General features: G+C 41.0%; 1 protein-coding gene across 4 annotated transcripts in view; it reads right to left on the bottom strand.

Moving 5' to 3' along the window:
• LOC134340543 (cell division cycle protein 27 homolog) overlaps positions 1–16,313 on the bottom strand; it is a 119,500-nt gene that overhangs the window by 85,941 nt on the left and 17,246 nt on the right. For all 4 annotated transcript variants that reach the window (XM_063037909.1, XM_063037912.1, XM_063037910.1 and 1 more), the window contains exons 2-6: positions 10,522–10,597; positions 6,864–7,011; positions 4,827–4,952; positions 3,569–3,666; positions 3,331–3,488 (exon numbers count right to left, since the gene is read on the bottom strand). In XM_063037909.1, the coding sequence (XP_062893979.1) occupies positions 3,331–3,488; positions 3,569–3,666; positions 4,827–4,952; positions 6,864–7,011; positions 10,522–10,597 (606 nt within the window). The remainder of the gene's footprint in view (positions 1–3,330; positions 3,489–3,568; positions 3,667–4,826; positions 4,953–6,863; positions 7,012–10,521; positions 10,598–16,313) is intronic.

The raw sequence follows: 16,313 nt of genomic DNA, 5'->3' as shown, positions 1-16,313 counted from the left end.
GGCAGCAGTGGAAACAATCTGGAATTTGGGGGAAAAAATACAACTAATGAATAATTACAACCAGAAAGGAACTGAAATCTGCCGTGCTAGCCTCTATTTACCTCCATACCCAAAGCAGTTAACTTCTCAAGGAGTCTTCAAATAACCAAGCAAGACATTTTACTATTCCATTGCATTTCATTGAGACAAAAAGAATTAAATCCAATCCTTGGAAGTAGCACCAAGTGTTGTAAAGGCACAAAATGTTTTCCAGGTATGTACTTTAATGTCCATACCACAAAGTGCCTTTGCAGTGTGATGGGACTGATCGGCCCTAACAGCAAGGCAGCATTTGAACAAGTGAGGATCCAGGAGTCCAGGTAAAATTTAACTCAATGGGCATCAGGGGGAGATTGCAATTCAACAGCTGGAGTCACACCTCTCAAAGAAATATGCCTGTAGTTATGAGAGATCAATTACCAGTCTCAGGATTTCACTGCAGGAATTGTTCAGCATACTGTCCTTGGCCCAAGGATTTTCTGTTGGTTCATCAACTGCCTTACTTCTATCCCCAGGTCACAGGCACAGATGTTTGCTCTTTGTAAAACATTTGATTTACTTCACATCTCCCCAGCAAATGAAGGTGCCTATACCTACAAGCAGCAAAACTAGAGAATATACTGCTATGGACTGAAATGGTAAAAAGTGGCATGTTGCCAAACATAACCATCTCCAAACTAAGAGAGACTAACCACCATGCTGTTAAATTTCAAATACCCCACCAGCTACTTCCTGGAGGTCACTATTCACCCAAATTTCAACCAGACCAGCAATATACATGCTGTGGCTATAAAAGTAGACCAGGCTCAGCCAAATGATTTTTAAAAGACACTGATCAGCAGTATAACGGACTTGCCCCATTTGCCTGGATGAGCCCAGTTCCAGCAACTCTCAAGCTTTACACCATTCAGAACAAACCAGCCTAAAGATTCTCCAACCAGTACCCTAAAAATATATTTCTACCACCAGCTTACAGTGGTTGTAGTATGTACCATTTTCAAACAAAACATTCTAGTCACTTACCTACATTACTCCAAATGCATATTCTAAAGCCATTATCTCTATCAGCAAGATATATTTGGGAATGTTAAGAACATTGTAACACCATCATTTGCAGGTTCCCCTCCAAGCCACACACAAACTTGAATTGGAAATTTATCAGTGTATTCACTCTCTTACTACAAAGGATTGCTGAAGAGCCTTTACCAGAAAAACTGCAGCACTCAAGGCAGATTGCCACCACCTTTCCATGGTGAATTTGGGACGGTCAATAAATGCTGTGGTAAGTCAACAATGGCCAAATCCTCAAACGATTTGGGGGGGGGGGGGAGGGTGGGGAAGAGAAACTGAAATCCCCTTTGTGAATCTTGTGTGGGTTCTCTCATTGTCTCGAGATCCTATTTAGAATATAGTGACTTCTACCGCACACCAGGTTCCAAGCAAGGCTTGATACAGCTTTAACACAACTTCTGATCTTCAACTCCATGTTTCCAATCATAACAACTAGTGCTTGGTTATTTTTGGTGACCTTGCAAACTCACGTAACTACTTTTCTATGTACTCAATCACCGCTCTCCTCCATTCCCAATAGACAAAAGGCATTGAAGGCCATGGCGGAATGTAAAGACAAAATTTCATGTAGAGAAAGCATAATTTATACATTTTCATAGGAAGAATGATTAAAACAATTAATACATAGAGAAGAAAAAGTCAACTGTAATGTGCAATTTTGCAAAACACCGAGAAAGCAATTTTAGAATAAAAGTGCAAAGAACAAGTGTTACATTAAATCTGAAATATTAATCACAACTTGTGTACACAATAGCAGCAAGTAGCAGGAATAAGCCATTTAGCCCTCACACCACCATTCAGTGAAATCAAATGACACCTAAGCACCACTTTTCGATACTAATCTCATTTTCCTTCATTGCCCAACATTAAAAAGAACTTAGCAAATGCAATTACTAATGTAATATACAAAACTGTATATAGTAAATCGTCACAAATGTTAATGTAATGTTCAACCAAGCCTAGCTTAACAATGTTCTTCAAAAAGTTACACAAGATTTGACAACTCATCTCAGAGATCATTGCAAACAACACCAGCACTCTCTCAAGATGAAACATTTGACGAGGATATGTGCCAAAGCCTCTGAATTTTACTTGAAATCATGTTCTAAATTAGATCTGCATGGGAACACTACTTCTTTCTGGAATCTATAACTTTCCAGGCAAGATGAATATCAACACCCCAGCACATAGGAATATTCTATAAGATTCACTGCTTGTTGTTTGAACTCTCATCAGGATAATTTTGATATTTCCTGCTGACACAGGAAGTGGCAATTTTAGTCCATAAAGTCTATGCCAGTTCATAGAGCAGTTCCATCACACCATTAATTTTCCCTGCAAACTTTTTTCCCAACATTCCCATCAATTCTACTACCCACTAACACTGGAGGCATTTATACATTAGCCAATTCACCTATCCACATATCCCTGAGTATCTGAAAGAAACCTATGTAGTCACAGGGAGTACATGCCAGCTTCACACAAAGTGCTGGAAGTCAAGACTAAATTGTGAAGTAGCAGCTTTACTGGCTTTGTAACTGTGCTACCTGGGATTGCAGTTCAAAGTTTGAGATAACTTTGTGTTGCTATCTACAGAACTGTTGTATGTAGGGTGGTCTCCAAAAAAAAGTTGCATTCAACCATGGATTCGGGACTGGCATGATATACTTTTAACAATCCCAAAGATCAAAAACCCAAGTTGTTATGACTACAACACACACAAAATTCTGGAGGAACTCAGCAGGCCAGGCAGCATTTAATGGGAAAAAAAAGAGTACAGTCAACATTTCAGGCCGAGACCCTTCAACAAGTCTCGACCCGAAACGTCGACTGTACTCTTTTCCATAGATGCTGCCTGGCCTGCTGAATTCTTCCAGCATTTTGTGTGTGTTACTTGGATTTCCAGCATCTGCAGATTTTCTCTTGTTTGTTTTGACTACACACTGCTTTTTCCACCAGCTAATGATTTCTGGATATGTCTTTTAATTTCAAAAAGAAAACTTCAGATAAAAGCAGTTACAGTTATGAAGTTTATATAAAAAAAAAGCCTGGTGGGTTAAATTAAGTTAGGTCTTCAAAACTGCATGATATTTTAGGACCAGACTATGATTAAAAAGACCTCACTAAAGTGTGTCATTTACTCACTTGTAATATACATACAGAGGAACATCAAAAATTTCAAAACAGGTGAAGTGGCAGAAATAATTAAATAGAACTCACAATAGTGTCTTGTGGCGTTTCCATCAGGACAGTGTCAGGTTGCCTGTTATGTTGGACACCATGATTCAAAGACAAAGGCATACATAAACTTGGCTGATAACTACTAAAATTCTGGAGAGACGTCAATTTAAATGTCTGATCAGGATCTGGTTTTTCACCTAAAAGGGGAGGGATGGAAACAGTATTTAGCTTCAACTTCTTTTCAAGTAAAACTTTAAAAAAAACATTATCAGCATACCTATTTCACATAATGATTCGAAAGGGGACCAAAGAAAGGGATTTAGACTAAGGCTTTTTTGGTAACAGTCTGCTCCTTTGGCCATTCGATCTGTTTTACTGCAAGGAAACAAACAAACAATGAGAACACAAAAACAGGTCATAAGATATTATAGCCAAGTTCATTTGTTTTGATTAAATTTTCTTGTTCCAAATTATCACAATTTCAGTCAACACTTGTACAGTGATTATTTACAGCATCCAGGTAGATTTTCACAATTCTTACCACAGGAACAGCGGGCGATTTTTTTTTTTTAACACACTAGATTAAAAGTAGTGAAGTAATCAGGGTAAATTCAGCAGTAGTGAACTAAGTTTCTATGGCAATTTGCTTTTTGCTCCACATTCCAGCACCTGTCATTTCTTGGGTAAACTTATACCAGCTTCTTAGACACCAACCCCTTTAACATGAGAACATTTTAAAGTCATCTCATTAGATGTTTTAATAGGCAGTTTACAATACATCATTGATCAATAGAAAATATCCTCTCCTTCAATCATGAGCTAAGGTGTACTGTGTTCACTGTGTGAAATTCTAGGTTGAGCTTGAATACATCAAGGCTACTATCGAGACAAATTATTTGAAACAAACTAATGATGCCTCTACCATCAAAATCCTTGGGGGGGGGAGAGAAATAGATGTCAACACCCATTATGAGAAATATATGTTGGTGGTACCTGCAAATTAGCCTCTTATTTGAATTAACAATTCAGTATTTACCAAGATCTATGACTTTAATTGTTAAAACAATGAACTAAAGTTTAAAAACTACAACATGGCTAGTTCATTAAATAATATTTACTTAGTCTTGTCATCAGATACTTTATCAAGAGCATAAGAATGCAAGAAATAGAAGTGGGCCATTCAACCTCTTGACCCACTCCACTACTTGATGGCCAATCTCAGCATCAGTTTCTTGCACTGTTCCTACATTCTATTCAGATGCATGTCTCATGCAGAAAAATCAGCACCTCCCCCCCCCGCCAAGCTGCAAATTCCCCAGCCGAGCTACAAATGGTCAAATTTAAACATGCATCCAGCTTAGCACTTTACAATTTTGACTGCAAATGCAGCAAACGTTGTCTTATACTATCATAACCTTACATATTACTTGTGAGATTAATGCACCTCTTCTGTCGGACTCTCTGAATCTTTAACCAGTACCTGACTTCAGTGTAAAAGCCAGTCAATATTTACAATCCAATACACATGAACTTACCAGTATATATGTCCTAATAAAGACAATGTAAAACAAGCTGAATCTCCAAACTCCGTAATAATATCATCATTGCTTTTCTGTTTGTTCAGTATTCCACCAGCTAAAATCTGTTCTCCCTCTGCCGGTCTAGAGAAATAAGCAGCAGGAATTATTTTCTGGGACCAAAGCTGTCCTTGGATATAAAAAGCAGTTTAAAAATATTTTCTTTATGGAGTTCTGATCAGTAGTGACTATTTGACTTCCTACCAGATAATGAGAAACTAGTCAAGAAACAGCAACCCACTTACATGAGATCAAGTGATTTCATTTATGGCATAGACAAAATAAGCCAACATCTCAGTTCAAGCACAACAAAAGCATTCAATCTCCCCCAGTAATTTAGGTTAAAAAGCAAAAACATTCATGATGAACTCATCTTTATTTCAGGGAAATTTATTTTTGACGTTTGGTTCCACGACTAAGACACATTGAATCCAAACTAACAGATCAATCACCTCTACCATGCTAAACAAAATTGCCTATAACAGTTCAACTACAGAATAACACAAGGTTGAGAACAAAATTGGAGCAAGAATCATTTAAAGATAGACAAGCTCCCCATTCCAAGATCATTGAAGTCATCCTTCAAGGACAAAACACAATTACGTTGGTAATTGTACCATCATTAATTATAACATTGATGGGGACAAAAAAAAAACATCTCCAAGACAATTCAACTTCACAAGCCAGGTCCACATGAAGAAATCAAGACAGCGAGTGAAAAAACCAAATTAAACAGCAAAAACAACCTGGCACTTACTGTCAGTAAGACGAAAGAGCTGATTGTGGACTTCAGGAAGGATAAGACGAAGGAACACATCCCAATCATCAGAGGGATCGGAAGTAGAGAGAGTGAACAATTTCAAGTTCCCGGGTGTCAAGATCTCTGAGGATCTAACCTGGTCCCAACATAGCAGTGTAGTTATAAAGGTGGCAAGACAGTGGCTATACTTGATTAGGAGTTTGAAGAGATTTGGTATGTCAAAAAATACACTCAAAAACTTCTATAGTTGTACCGTGGAGAGCATTCTGACAGGCTGCATCACTGTCTGGTATGGAGGGGCCACTGCACAGGACCGAAAGAAGCCGCAGAAGGTTGTAAATCTAGTCAGCTCCATCTTGGGTATTAGCCTATAAAGTACCCAGGACACCTTCAGGGAGCGGTGTCTCAGAAAGGTGGCGTCCATCATTAAGGACCCCATCACCCAGGGCATGCTCTTTTCTCACTGTTACCATCAGGTAGGAGGTACAGAAGCCTGACGACACACACTCAGCGATTCAGGAACAGCTTCTTTCCCTCTGCCATCCAATTCCTAAATGGACATTGAATCTTTAGACACTATCTCACTTTGTTTTTAAATATACAGTATCTGTTTTACGTGTTTTTTAAATCTATTCAATGTATACTGTAATTGATTTACTTATTATATTTATTTTTTTCTCTGCTAGATTATTACATTGAACTGCTGCTAAGTTAACAAATTTCACGTCACATGCCAGTGATGATAAAACTGATTCTGAAAATCTAGTTTCCCCATTAAGCAAACTGACAAAAGGACAAAACTTATTTTTTAATATCAACGATATTTCAATACTTTTGAGAAACATGATAAATTATAGAATATTACAGCATAGGAAGACTCTCCAGCCCATAATGCTGTGATAATCTAATTAAATGCCAAACATATAAACTATATCCATATCCCATCACTCCTTACATATTCTTATACCTCTTTGATATCTGCCTCCACTACCGCCATATTCCAAGCACCCACCACTCTGTAAAAAGCCTGTCCAACATGTCTCCTCAGAACTGCTTGAAATGCTTGTTCTCTAATATTAGACATTTTGACCCTCGGAAAGAAACCGGGAACCAAGCAAAAACTGAAGTAATCATTTCCACCTCAACGGAAACAGATTACCAAATAATTGGACTGTACATTCACTGCTTTGTTATGAAAAACTAAGGTTATAATCTTCAAATTCCCATTTACTTACTTGCTGATATCCATACAACATCTGGCAAGAAGATACTTGCACTGAGGGGTAGTACAGCTATGAGTTTTCAAAAGCCGATAGGCTTTGTATGCTTTCCCTGAGCGATAGTAACAGGTTGCCAAGAGAAATAGAGCTTCTTCAGAACAAACTGCAGAATAAAATGAAAGCATTTTTCATAAACACAATGCATATTTTCTGAAAGCCAAAATAATATTTTACTTGGTATGAACACCATTTAAAAACCCTAGAAGAGCTTTATGCATTCCCCCCCACACCAAATTCTTATCTGGACAAAGCAAACATGATCGCACTTCATTGCTTGAGGAAGTTCACAGAATCATTGGTGTGTCTGATGGTCTGGACAAGGTTCCATTTCATTGAATGAATGGCAATTTGAATTTATGAATGGGGCTCAAAACTGTTTTTCAGAACTAAAATTTTCCCAATAATGAGTGGGTTTTAAAAACCATTCATTGCCTTTCAAATTAAAGATTTAGCAGAAAACAAAATAATACCAAATGCTGCCAACAACATAACAGACAACTCAGTTCAATTCAGAAAAATATTCTTTCAACCACTGTAATTTAATGATCACTAACAATGAAGCTGGCAGTATTATCAATTAAAATACTCATTATGATGTAATTAAGAATTTCTAAGTAGATTAACTAGGAGGATTACTCAACTGGCATTCCAGAGACTTGAAAAATGTCTGGAGACCATGAATGCTTGAGATCGCATCATGCCCATATTTTTTTTACTCACATTCTCCAAGAGTTCTCAAAAACATGGGGGAGAAAAGTTAACATGGTCTGCACTTTCAAAGCAGAAATGTGACCAACTAGAGTAAAGACAGGACCTTAGTTGGTCATGTATTTTGATTCTATAGGTATCAAACTATCACACTCCTGCCCCACCTGATTTTTCATTGGACTGCTCCTGATGTAGCCATTTTCCAAATCTATTCAGGCACCACTACCCAAACCTTTCTCCATGACATTAACACTAGGATGCTTCCTCTTACACCTGTATGGAATTCATAATTTCATCAGCGTCATAAACAATTTCTACCCTGTCCCCAAATTCACTCGGTCTATCTCCAACACTTCACCTTCCTTTTTCCATCTCCACCAACATCTACTACAACCCCACAGCTATCTAGACTTTGCCTTCTCACACCTGCTCTTGAAAGGATGCCTTTCTTTTTCCTCAATTTCTCCATCTTTGCCACATTTTTTTGGTGAGGCTTTCCTGTCCACAACGTCAGAGATATCCTCTTCTCAGTAAACAGTGCCTCTCTCACATTTCATTTATTTTGAACACACCACTGCAAGGCAACACTGGAATAGTTTCTCTGGTCCTTACCCATCACCACACCAGCCCAAGCACCCAGCACATCATTCGCAACTTCCACTAGCAACAATGTGATTCCACCACCAGCTACATTGTCCCCTTCCTAAACCTTTCTGCAAAGATCACTCACATCTCCCCTCCCCAAGCACATACCCCTGTAATCAGGAAGGATACTAACTGCTCCTACACTTCCTTTCTCTCCACCACCCAGGACCCGACTGGCTCATCCAAGTGAAGAAAACATTCAGGTGCATCTGTTTGGAAATAGTTTATTTTTTCCAGTGGTTCTAATATGATATGTGCCCCTCAGCTATGTGGAGTACTTCGCCATGTATTCAACCCAAGCCTGAGGCTCCGGAGGGTTCCTGTGCTGTGGAAGACGTCCTGCCTCATCCCTGTGCCGAAGACGCCGCGCCCCAGCGGCCTCAATGACTACAGACCAGTGGCATTGACCTCCCACATCATGAAGACCCTGGAGAGACTTGTTCTGGAGCTGCTCTGGCCTATGGTTAGGCCACACTTAGATCCCCTCCAGTTCGCCTACCAGCCCCGACTAGGAGTTGAGGATGCCATCGTCTACCTGCTGAACCGTGTCTACGCCCACCTGGACAAGCCAGTGAGCACTGTGAGGGTCATGTTTTTTGACTTCTCCAGTGCACTCAACACTATCCGGCCTGCTCTGCTGGGGGAGAAGCTGACAGCGATGCAGGTGGATGCTTTCCTGGTATCATGGATTCTTGATTACCTGACTGGCAGACCACAGAACGTGTGCTTGTAACACTGTGTGTCCAACAGAGTGATCAGCAGCACTGGGGCTCCACAGGGGACTGTCTTGTCTCCCTTTCTCTTCACCATTTACACCTCAGACTTCAACTACTGCACAGAGTCTTGTCATCTTCAGAAGTTTTCTGATGACTCTGCCATAGCTGGATGCATCAGCAAGGGAGATGAGGCTGAGTACAGGGCTACCGTAGGAAACTTTGTCACATGGTGTGAGCAGAATTATCTGCAGCTTAATGTGAAAAAGACTAAGGAGCTGGTGGTAGACCTGAGGAGAGCTAAGGTATCGGTGACCCCTGTTTCCATCCAGGGGGTCAGTGTGGACATGGTGGAGGATTACAAATACCTGGGGATACGAATTGACAATAAACTGGACTGGTCAAAGAACACTGAGGCTGTCTACAAGAAGGGTCAGAGCCGTCTCTATTTCCTGAGGAGACTGAGGTCCTTTAACATCTGCCAGACGATGTTCAGGATGTCCTACGAGTCTGTGGTGGCCAGTGCTATCATGTTTGCTGTTGTGTGCTGGGGCAGCAGGCTGAGGGTAGCAGACACCAACAGAATCAACAAACTTATTCGTAAGGCCAGTGATGTTGTGGGGATGGAACTGGACTGTCTCACGGTGGTGTCTGAAAAGAGGATGCTGTCTAAGTTGCATGCCAAGTTGGTCAATGTCTCCCATCCATGACATAATGTACTGGGTGGGCACAGGAGTACATTCAGCCAGAGACTCATTCCTCCAAGATGCAGCACAGAGCGTCATAGGAAGTCATTCCTGCCTGTGTCCATCAAACTTTACAACTCCTCCCTTGGAGCGTCAGACACCCTGTGCCGATAGGCTGGTCCTGGACTTATTTCATAATTTACTGGCATAATTTACATATTACTATCTAACTATTTATGGTTCTATTACTATTTATTATTTATGGTGCAACTGTAACGAAAACCAATGTAACTAACGAAAACCCTGGGATCAATAAAGTATGACTATGATCTCTACATCGGTGTGACCAGGCGTAAGCTAAGTGACTGCGTTGCTAAACACCCGCACTTCCTCTACCATGACCATCTCGATCTCACAGTTGCTAGCCATTTTAATTCTCCTCCCCACTGCCTCTCAAACTTGATTCTTCTCAGCCTCCACCACTGCACAGGTGAGGGTAAACAAACAAGAGCAACACCTCACATTCCACCTGGGTATTCTACAAATGACATTAACATTGAATTCTCCAACTTCTGTTAAACTCCTCCCTCATCTGTTTCCTCTCTGATATATCCAGTTCCTCCTACACCCACCCCAGTCCCCCACCTATATTCCTTTAACCTCCTCCACCCACTCCATCTGCCCATCACCCACAAACTCTTCCCACTGGTTCCTTGCACAACAACTATATGAAATTCTGAGTCTCTACTGAAAGATAGCAGGCAGAAAGCACATCATAATCATGTTAGCTTAACCTTGAATTGTTTATTCAGCCTCAGGTGGTACCATTCATGCCATTCTATCATGGCTGTTCCTACATACCTTCAGCATAGAGCCTTTCTGCAAGGAAGACCGCATCCCGATAAGCATAGTGGTTAAGCGCATGCCAAATAGCAGCCTGCAGAAAGAAAAAGAAATGTGTGAAATCTTTGCAACAAATTTTCAAAAAGATAAACATTACTGAGTTTTAACTATGTTCAAGATTTACAGCTCAATAAAAAGCCAAAATGAAACAAAGAACTGACTGTGCAAGTAGGAAAGCAATTTAAGACTCAGTCATGTTACAGAACCAGTCCCTTTAGTTCAACCACACCACTGCGACAGACAAGCAACACACACAAAATGCTGGTGAACGCAGCAGGCCAGGCAGCATCTATTGGAAGAGGTACAGTCAACTTTTCAGGCCGAGACCCTTCATCAGGACTAACTGAAGGAAGAGCTAGTAAGAGATGTGAAAGTGGGAGGGGGAGGGGGAGATCCGAAATGATAGGAGAAGACAGGAGGGGGAGGGATGGAGCCAAGAGCTGGACAGGTGATTGGCAAAAGGGATACAAGGCTGGAGAAGGGAGAGGATCATGGGATGGGAAGCCTAGGGAGAAAGAAAGGGAGAGGGGAGCCCAGAGGAAGAAGTTATAGTGAGAGGGACAGTGAGAGAAAAAAGAAAAAAGGGAAAAAATAAAAACTAATAAATAAGGGATGGGGTGCGAAGGGGAGGAGGGGCATTAACGGAAGTTAGAGAAGTCAATGTTCAGGCCATCAGGTTGGAGGCTATCCAGACGGAATATAAGGTGTTGTTCCTCCAACCTGAGTGTGGCTTCATCTTGACAGTAGAGGTGGCCGTGGATAGACATATCAGAATGGGAATGGGACATGGAACTAAAATGTGTGGCCACTGGGAGATCCTGCTTTCTCTGGCGGACAGAGCATAGGTGTTCAGCAAAAACGGTCTCCCAGCCTGCGTCGGGTCTTGCCAATACATAGAAGGCTGCACCAGGAGCACCGGATGCAGTACATCACCCCAGCCGACTCACAGGTGAAGTATCACCTAGAAGGACTGAATGGTGGTGAGGGAGGAAGAGTAAGGGCGGGTTTAGCACTTGTTCCGCTTACAAGGATAAGTGTCGGGAGGGAGATCAGTGGGAAGCAATGGGGGGGGGGGAACAAACGGACAAGGAAATCGTGTAGGGAGCGATCCCTGCGGAAAGCAGGGGGCGGGGGGAGGGAAAGATGTGCTTGGTAGTGGGATCCTGTTGGAGGTGGTAGAAATTACGGAGAGTTATATGTTGGACCCGGAGGCTGGTACCTCCTCTACGCCTACTCTAACCATCCTGTACATCTCTGCAAGATCACACCTGTTTCAAGGAAAATCCTAGTCTGTCCAATATTTCCCAAAACTGAAATGCATCAATCCATACAACATTGCAATGAATCCCCTCTACACCTTCCTCAGCAGAATTATATACTTCCTACGGTGTGGTGACCAGAACCGCACACACCATTTCAAATGCAGCCAAACCAACCTTTTATAAAATTTATGCCACCATGATGAAGGCAAGGATTTCATACACTTTTTTCTTCAGTTTCTGTATCTCTTCTGCTACCTTCAGGGATCTGTGAATTTGTAGGTTGGTTTTTCCTTCCGCCCAGTCTCCCAAAGAATATAATGTTTTCTGTGCATGACCAATCCTTACTTGACGCTCCGAAATGCAACACATCACATCTGTCAGAATTCAATTCCACCTGCCATTCCTCTGCTCAACTTCCTAGTTCATTTATGTTGTACTGGAGCGCAAGAATACCATCCTCCCAATCCAAAGCACCACAAATTTTCATGTGATTTTCTACATTGATATCCATGCTATTATGGATGTCATCTAATGAAATTCATTAAATGACAACTGCTAAACTACCAATTTATTTTATTACTTCTAAGCTCAAATAAATTTGTGAAACAGGGTATCCCATGGACAAAGGCATGCTTACTACCCCTGCTTTTCTAACTGTAAATAAATCTGTTACAAGAATTCTTTCCCCAATAATTTTCCAAACAGTTAAAAGTTTCACTGGCCTGTAATTACTTAGCTTACCCCTGCTGCTTATTTTGAATAAAGAAACCACATTTGTTCATTTGGCACCTTACATGATGCAAAAAAACACAACTGTCAGGGTCCCAGTAATCTCAATTGGCTCCCACAGCAGCCTGGGATTTCACTTTGGGCAACATACACTTAATCATGCCCTGCAGATTTAACAACCTTTATTTGCTTCAAGGCATCTAACACCTCTTCCTGTTTAATTCTAACATGGCCAGTCATTATAAATCAAACAGAACAACATGAAAACTGCCTTCTTTTAAATCTATGATTTAAGGAATGAAATCAATATTTAATGTTCCTGGGCATGAATAAAGTCACATGGGACAATATGCAAGGAATCCACCTCAGAATGCAGTGCAAGATTGAATATTATAGAGAAAGAGAGACATTAAAGGGGAATTTTAATAAGTACATAAACCATAGTTATTAAGTTAAGCACAAAAAAGGAGAGACTGGAGGGGACGTAGTAAGGAAAAGTATTCAGTGTGAATTATTTTGATAATTTTAAAAGATTCTTGCTTCTACTTAAGACTGGAAGTGGCTAGAATATGCTAAAGGACTGCACAGAATAAAGAGTGAAGTTATCAAAAGAATTATACAGTATACAACTATATTAGATACACGCACACAAATATGCACAATTACATTGTATACTTCTATATTATTTAATCAGCAAAGAAATGAAACAGAAAGGAAAGGGCTATTTCCTTTCAGTGGACAATGAGGGGAGCCCTGCTGGCAAGGTCGGCTTGGTGAATTAGTGCATTCCTGACGAAAAATCACCCTTAACATTGCAATAACACTAAACTCAGCACTACGGCCAAGGCAGAGCTCAGCCTTACTGAACTGTGGGGAAAATGCACTTCATATTTCACACCTCAGTTTTTAAACCCAACATTCATTTGAGTACCACCTCTGATCTTTTCAGGAAGCTGCATTTAAGATTATTTAATCATTAAATGAGCTTCCAAATTTATCTTGAAATAAACTGAGAAGCATGTATAAACAGTTCTCTTCTCCATCCTCTTTCTCCACCACTAAAAACACAATTGCTATATCACTTTCCAGTTCTAATTAATGATTCTGTTTCTCTCCCCAGGGAGAGCATTCAATCTGCTGGGTGCTTTCAAAATTTTCATTTTTGCTGTTACCACAAGCTGTGAAATGACCATTAAGGTGAACAGGGCAAGGTCACAGGATCAGTCCTCTGAGAACTGGTTATCCATAGAGACCACTCAGTAGGGTGATGACGATGTCTAGAGCTCCAATAGTCTCATGGGGTCCACAAAGGTTGGCAAAGACAAGAAAACAGGTGGGGAAAGCAAATGAGACAAAGGACAATCTAGCCCACTGCAGAGGATAATCTAGCAGCATTGTGTTTTTGCTCGAAATGCTGAAGAAAGATTTTTTGGAGGAACAAAGGGAAAACATAGGATAGCTGAAAAGGAAAAAAAAATGAACCTTGGGCTTCATAAGAGGCATTTTCCTGATCAGAGGTAATGTTACAACTGTATAGGACCCTGGTCAGACCCCACTTGGAGTACTGTACTCAGTTCTGGTCACCTCACTACAGGAAGGATGTGGAAACCATAGAAAGGGTGCAGAGGAGATTTACAAGGATGTTGCCTGGATTGGGGAGCATGCCTTATGGGAATAGGTTGAGTGAACTCGGCCTTTTCTCCTTGGAGCGACGGAGGATGAGAGGTGACCTGATAGAGGTGTATAAGATGATGAGAGGCATTGATCGTGTGGATAATCAGAGGCTTTTTCCCCAGGGCTGAAATGGCCAACATGAGAGGGCACAGTTTTAAGGTTCTTGGAAGTAGGTACAGAGGAGATGTCAGGGGTAAGTTGTTTTTTTTTTAAAAAACAGAGTGGTGAGTGCATGCAACGGTGGTGGAGGTGGATACAATACGGTCTTTGAAGAGACTCCTGGATAGGTACATGGAGCTCAGAGAAATAGAGGGCTATGGGTAACTCAAGGTAATTTCTGAAGTACATGTTCAGCACAGCATTGTGGGCTGAAGGGCCTGTATTGTGCTGTAAGTTTTCTGTTTCTAATCACAAAATCAATTGTCAGCTATCAAGAATTAAGTGCAACTCACAGCAAGTAAATTCAACATCAAATTCAGTTAAATTTAAAAAAAAGTGAAACGAAATGAAAATTTAAAAGATAATTAAAACTTAAAGATGGCGTTATCCTGTTGAATTGGAATTAACTTTTCATTTAAAGGGGACCATCTTGAAGTCATTACAGGGAAAGTTTAGTCCTTATCCGTGACTTCAATTCAACAAACATATGCCATTCAAATTATCTTCAGTTGTGAGACAAGAGCAATAATGGTTTACATCTTGCTGGCCCAGTTCTCTGCATTCTGAAACATAGCCATGACTGCATCCCCTTCCCTCCCACACAACACAAATACTTACTGGACCAGGATTCAGATTCACTGCCCCAAAGCAACCCAGTCTGAGCACAGCAAGATAAGAAATGGCAAGCAACAAAAAGATGCCATTCCAAAAAAATATTTACAACTGAAGTCCTGCCACTGCAATTTGCCTACTACTGAAACACATGAATGGTGAACACCACCCCCCCAGCCTGGCCCCACATTTACCTGGACAATAAAGACACGCATGTCACACGATTATTTATTGACTACAGCTCTGCCTGCAATATTAAAATGCCAAACAAATTCATTAAACTCTGAACCCTGGGAGTCAATGCTCCCTCTACAACGAGATCCTTGACTTTCTGACCAACAGACCACAACGTCCTGACGAAGGGTCTTGGCCTGAAACGTCGACTGTACCTCTTCCTAGAGATGCTGCCTGGCCTGCTGCGTTCACCAGCAACTTTGATGTGTGTTGCTTGAATTTCCGGCATCTGCAGAATTCCTGTTGTTTGCGTTTTTAAAAGACCACAATAAGGATAGGCAGCAACATAGCTGCCACAATTATTCTGTTGCTTCACAAAAAATGCATCCACACCCTGTACACTCATGACTACGTGGCCAGATTCTGCTCCAAATCAGTCTACACATTTACAGGTGACACTACTGTAGTGGGCTGAATCTCAAATAATGATGAGTCACGGTACAGGAAGGAGATAAAGAGCTTGGTAGCATGGTGTCATGACAACAACCTTTCCCTCAAGTCAGCAAAACAAGAGAGCTGGTCATTGACTGCAGGAAGGGGTGCACAGCACCTGCCTCCCATCTATACCAATGGTGCTGAAATTGATAAGGTAGAAAGGTTCAATTTCCTCGGAGTGAACATCACTAATAGATTGTCATGGTCCAACCAAATGGAGGTAATGGCCAGATTGCTCACTGTCACTTCTACATCCTCAGGAGGCTAAAGAAATTCCTATGTTGCAGTCAACCGTTATCATCATTATTGGTACACCACGGAAAGCATTCTACCTAAATGCATCATGGTTTAGTATGGCAACAGCTCTATATGGGAGCACAAGAAATTGTAGAGAGTTGTGGACACAACTCAGCACATGTCAGAAACCAGCCTTCCCTCCATGGAGTCTGTCTACTTCTCAGTGCACAAGTAAAGCAACCAGCATTATGATCAAAGACCCCACCCTCTTCTTCGATCAGGCAGAAGATACAAAAGCCTGAAATCATAAACCACCATGCTCAAAAACAGCTTCTATCACTGTTATAAAACTACTAAATTGTTCCCTAATATGAAAACTTAGACGCTTGACCTCACAATCTACCTCGT

This window comes from Mobula hypostoma, chromosome X1 (genome assembly GCF_963921235.1).
Source record: "Mobula hypostoma chromosome X1, sMobHyp1.1, whole genome shotgun sequence".
In the NCBI taxonomy this organism is placed as follows: domain Eukaryota; kingdom Metazoa; phylum Chordata; class Chondrichthyes; order Myliobatiformes; family Myliobatidae; genus Mobula; species Mobula hypostoma.
Note: the sequence above shows the minus strand (reverse complement) of the source record. Positions and strands in the feature narration are given on the sequence as shown.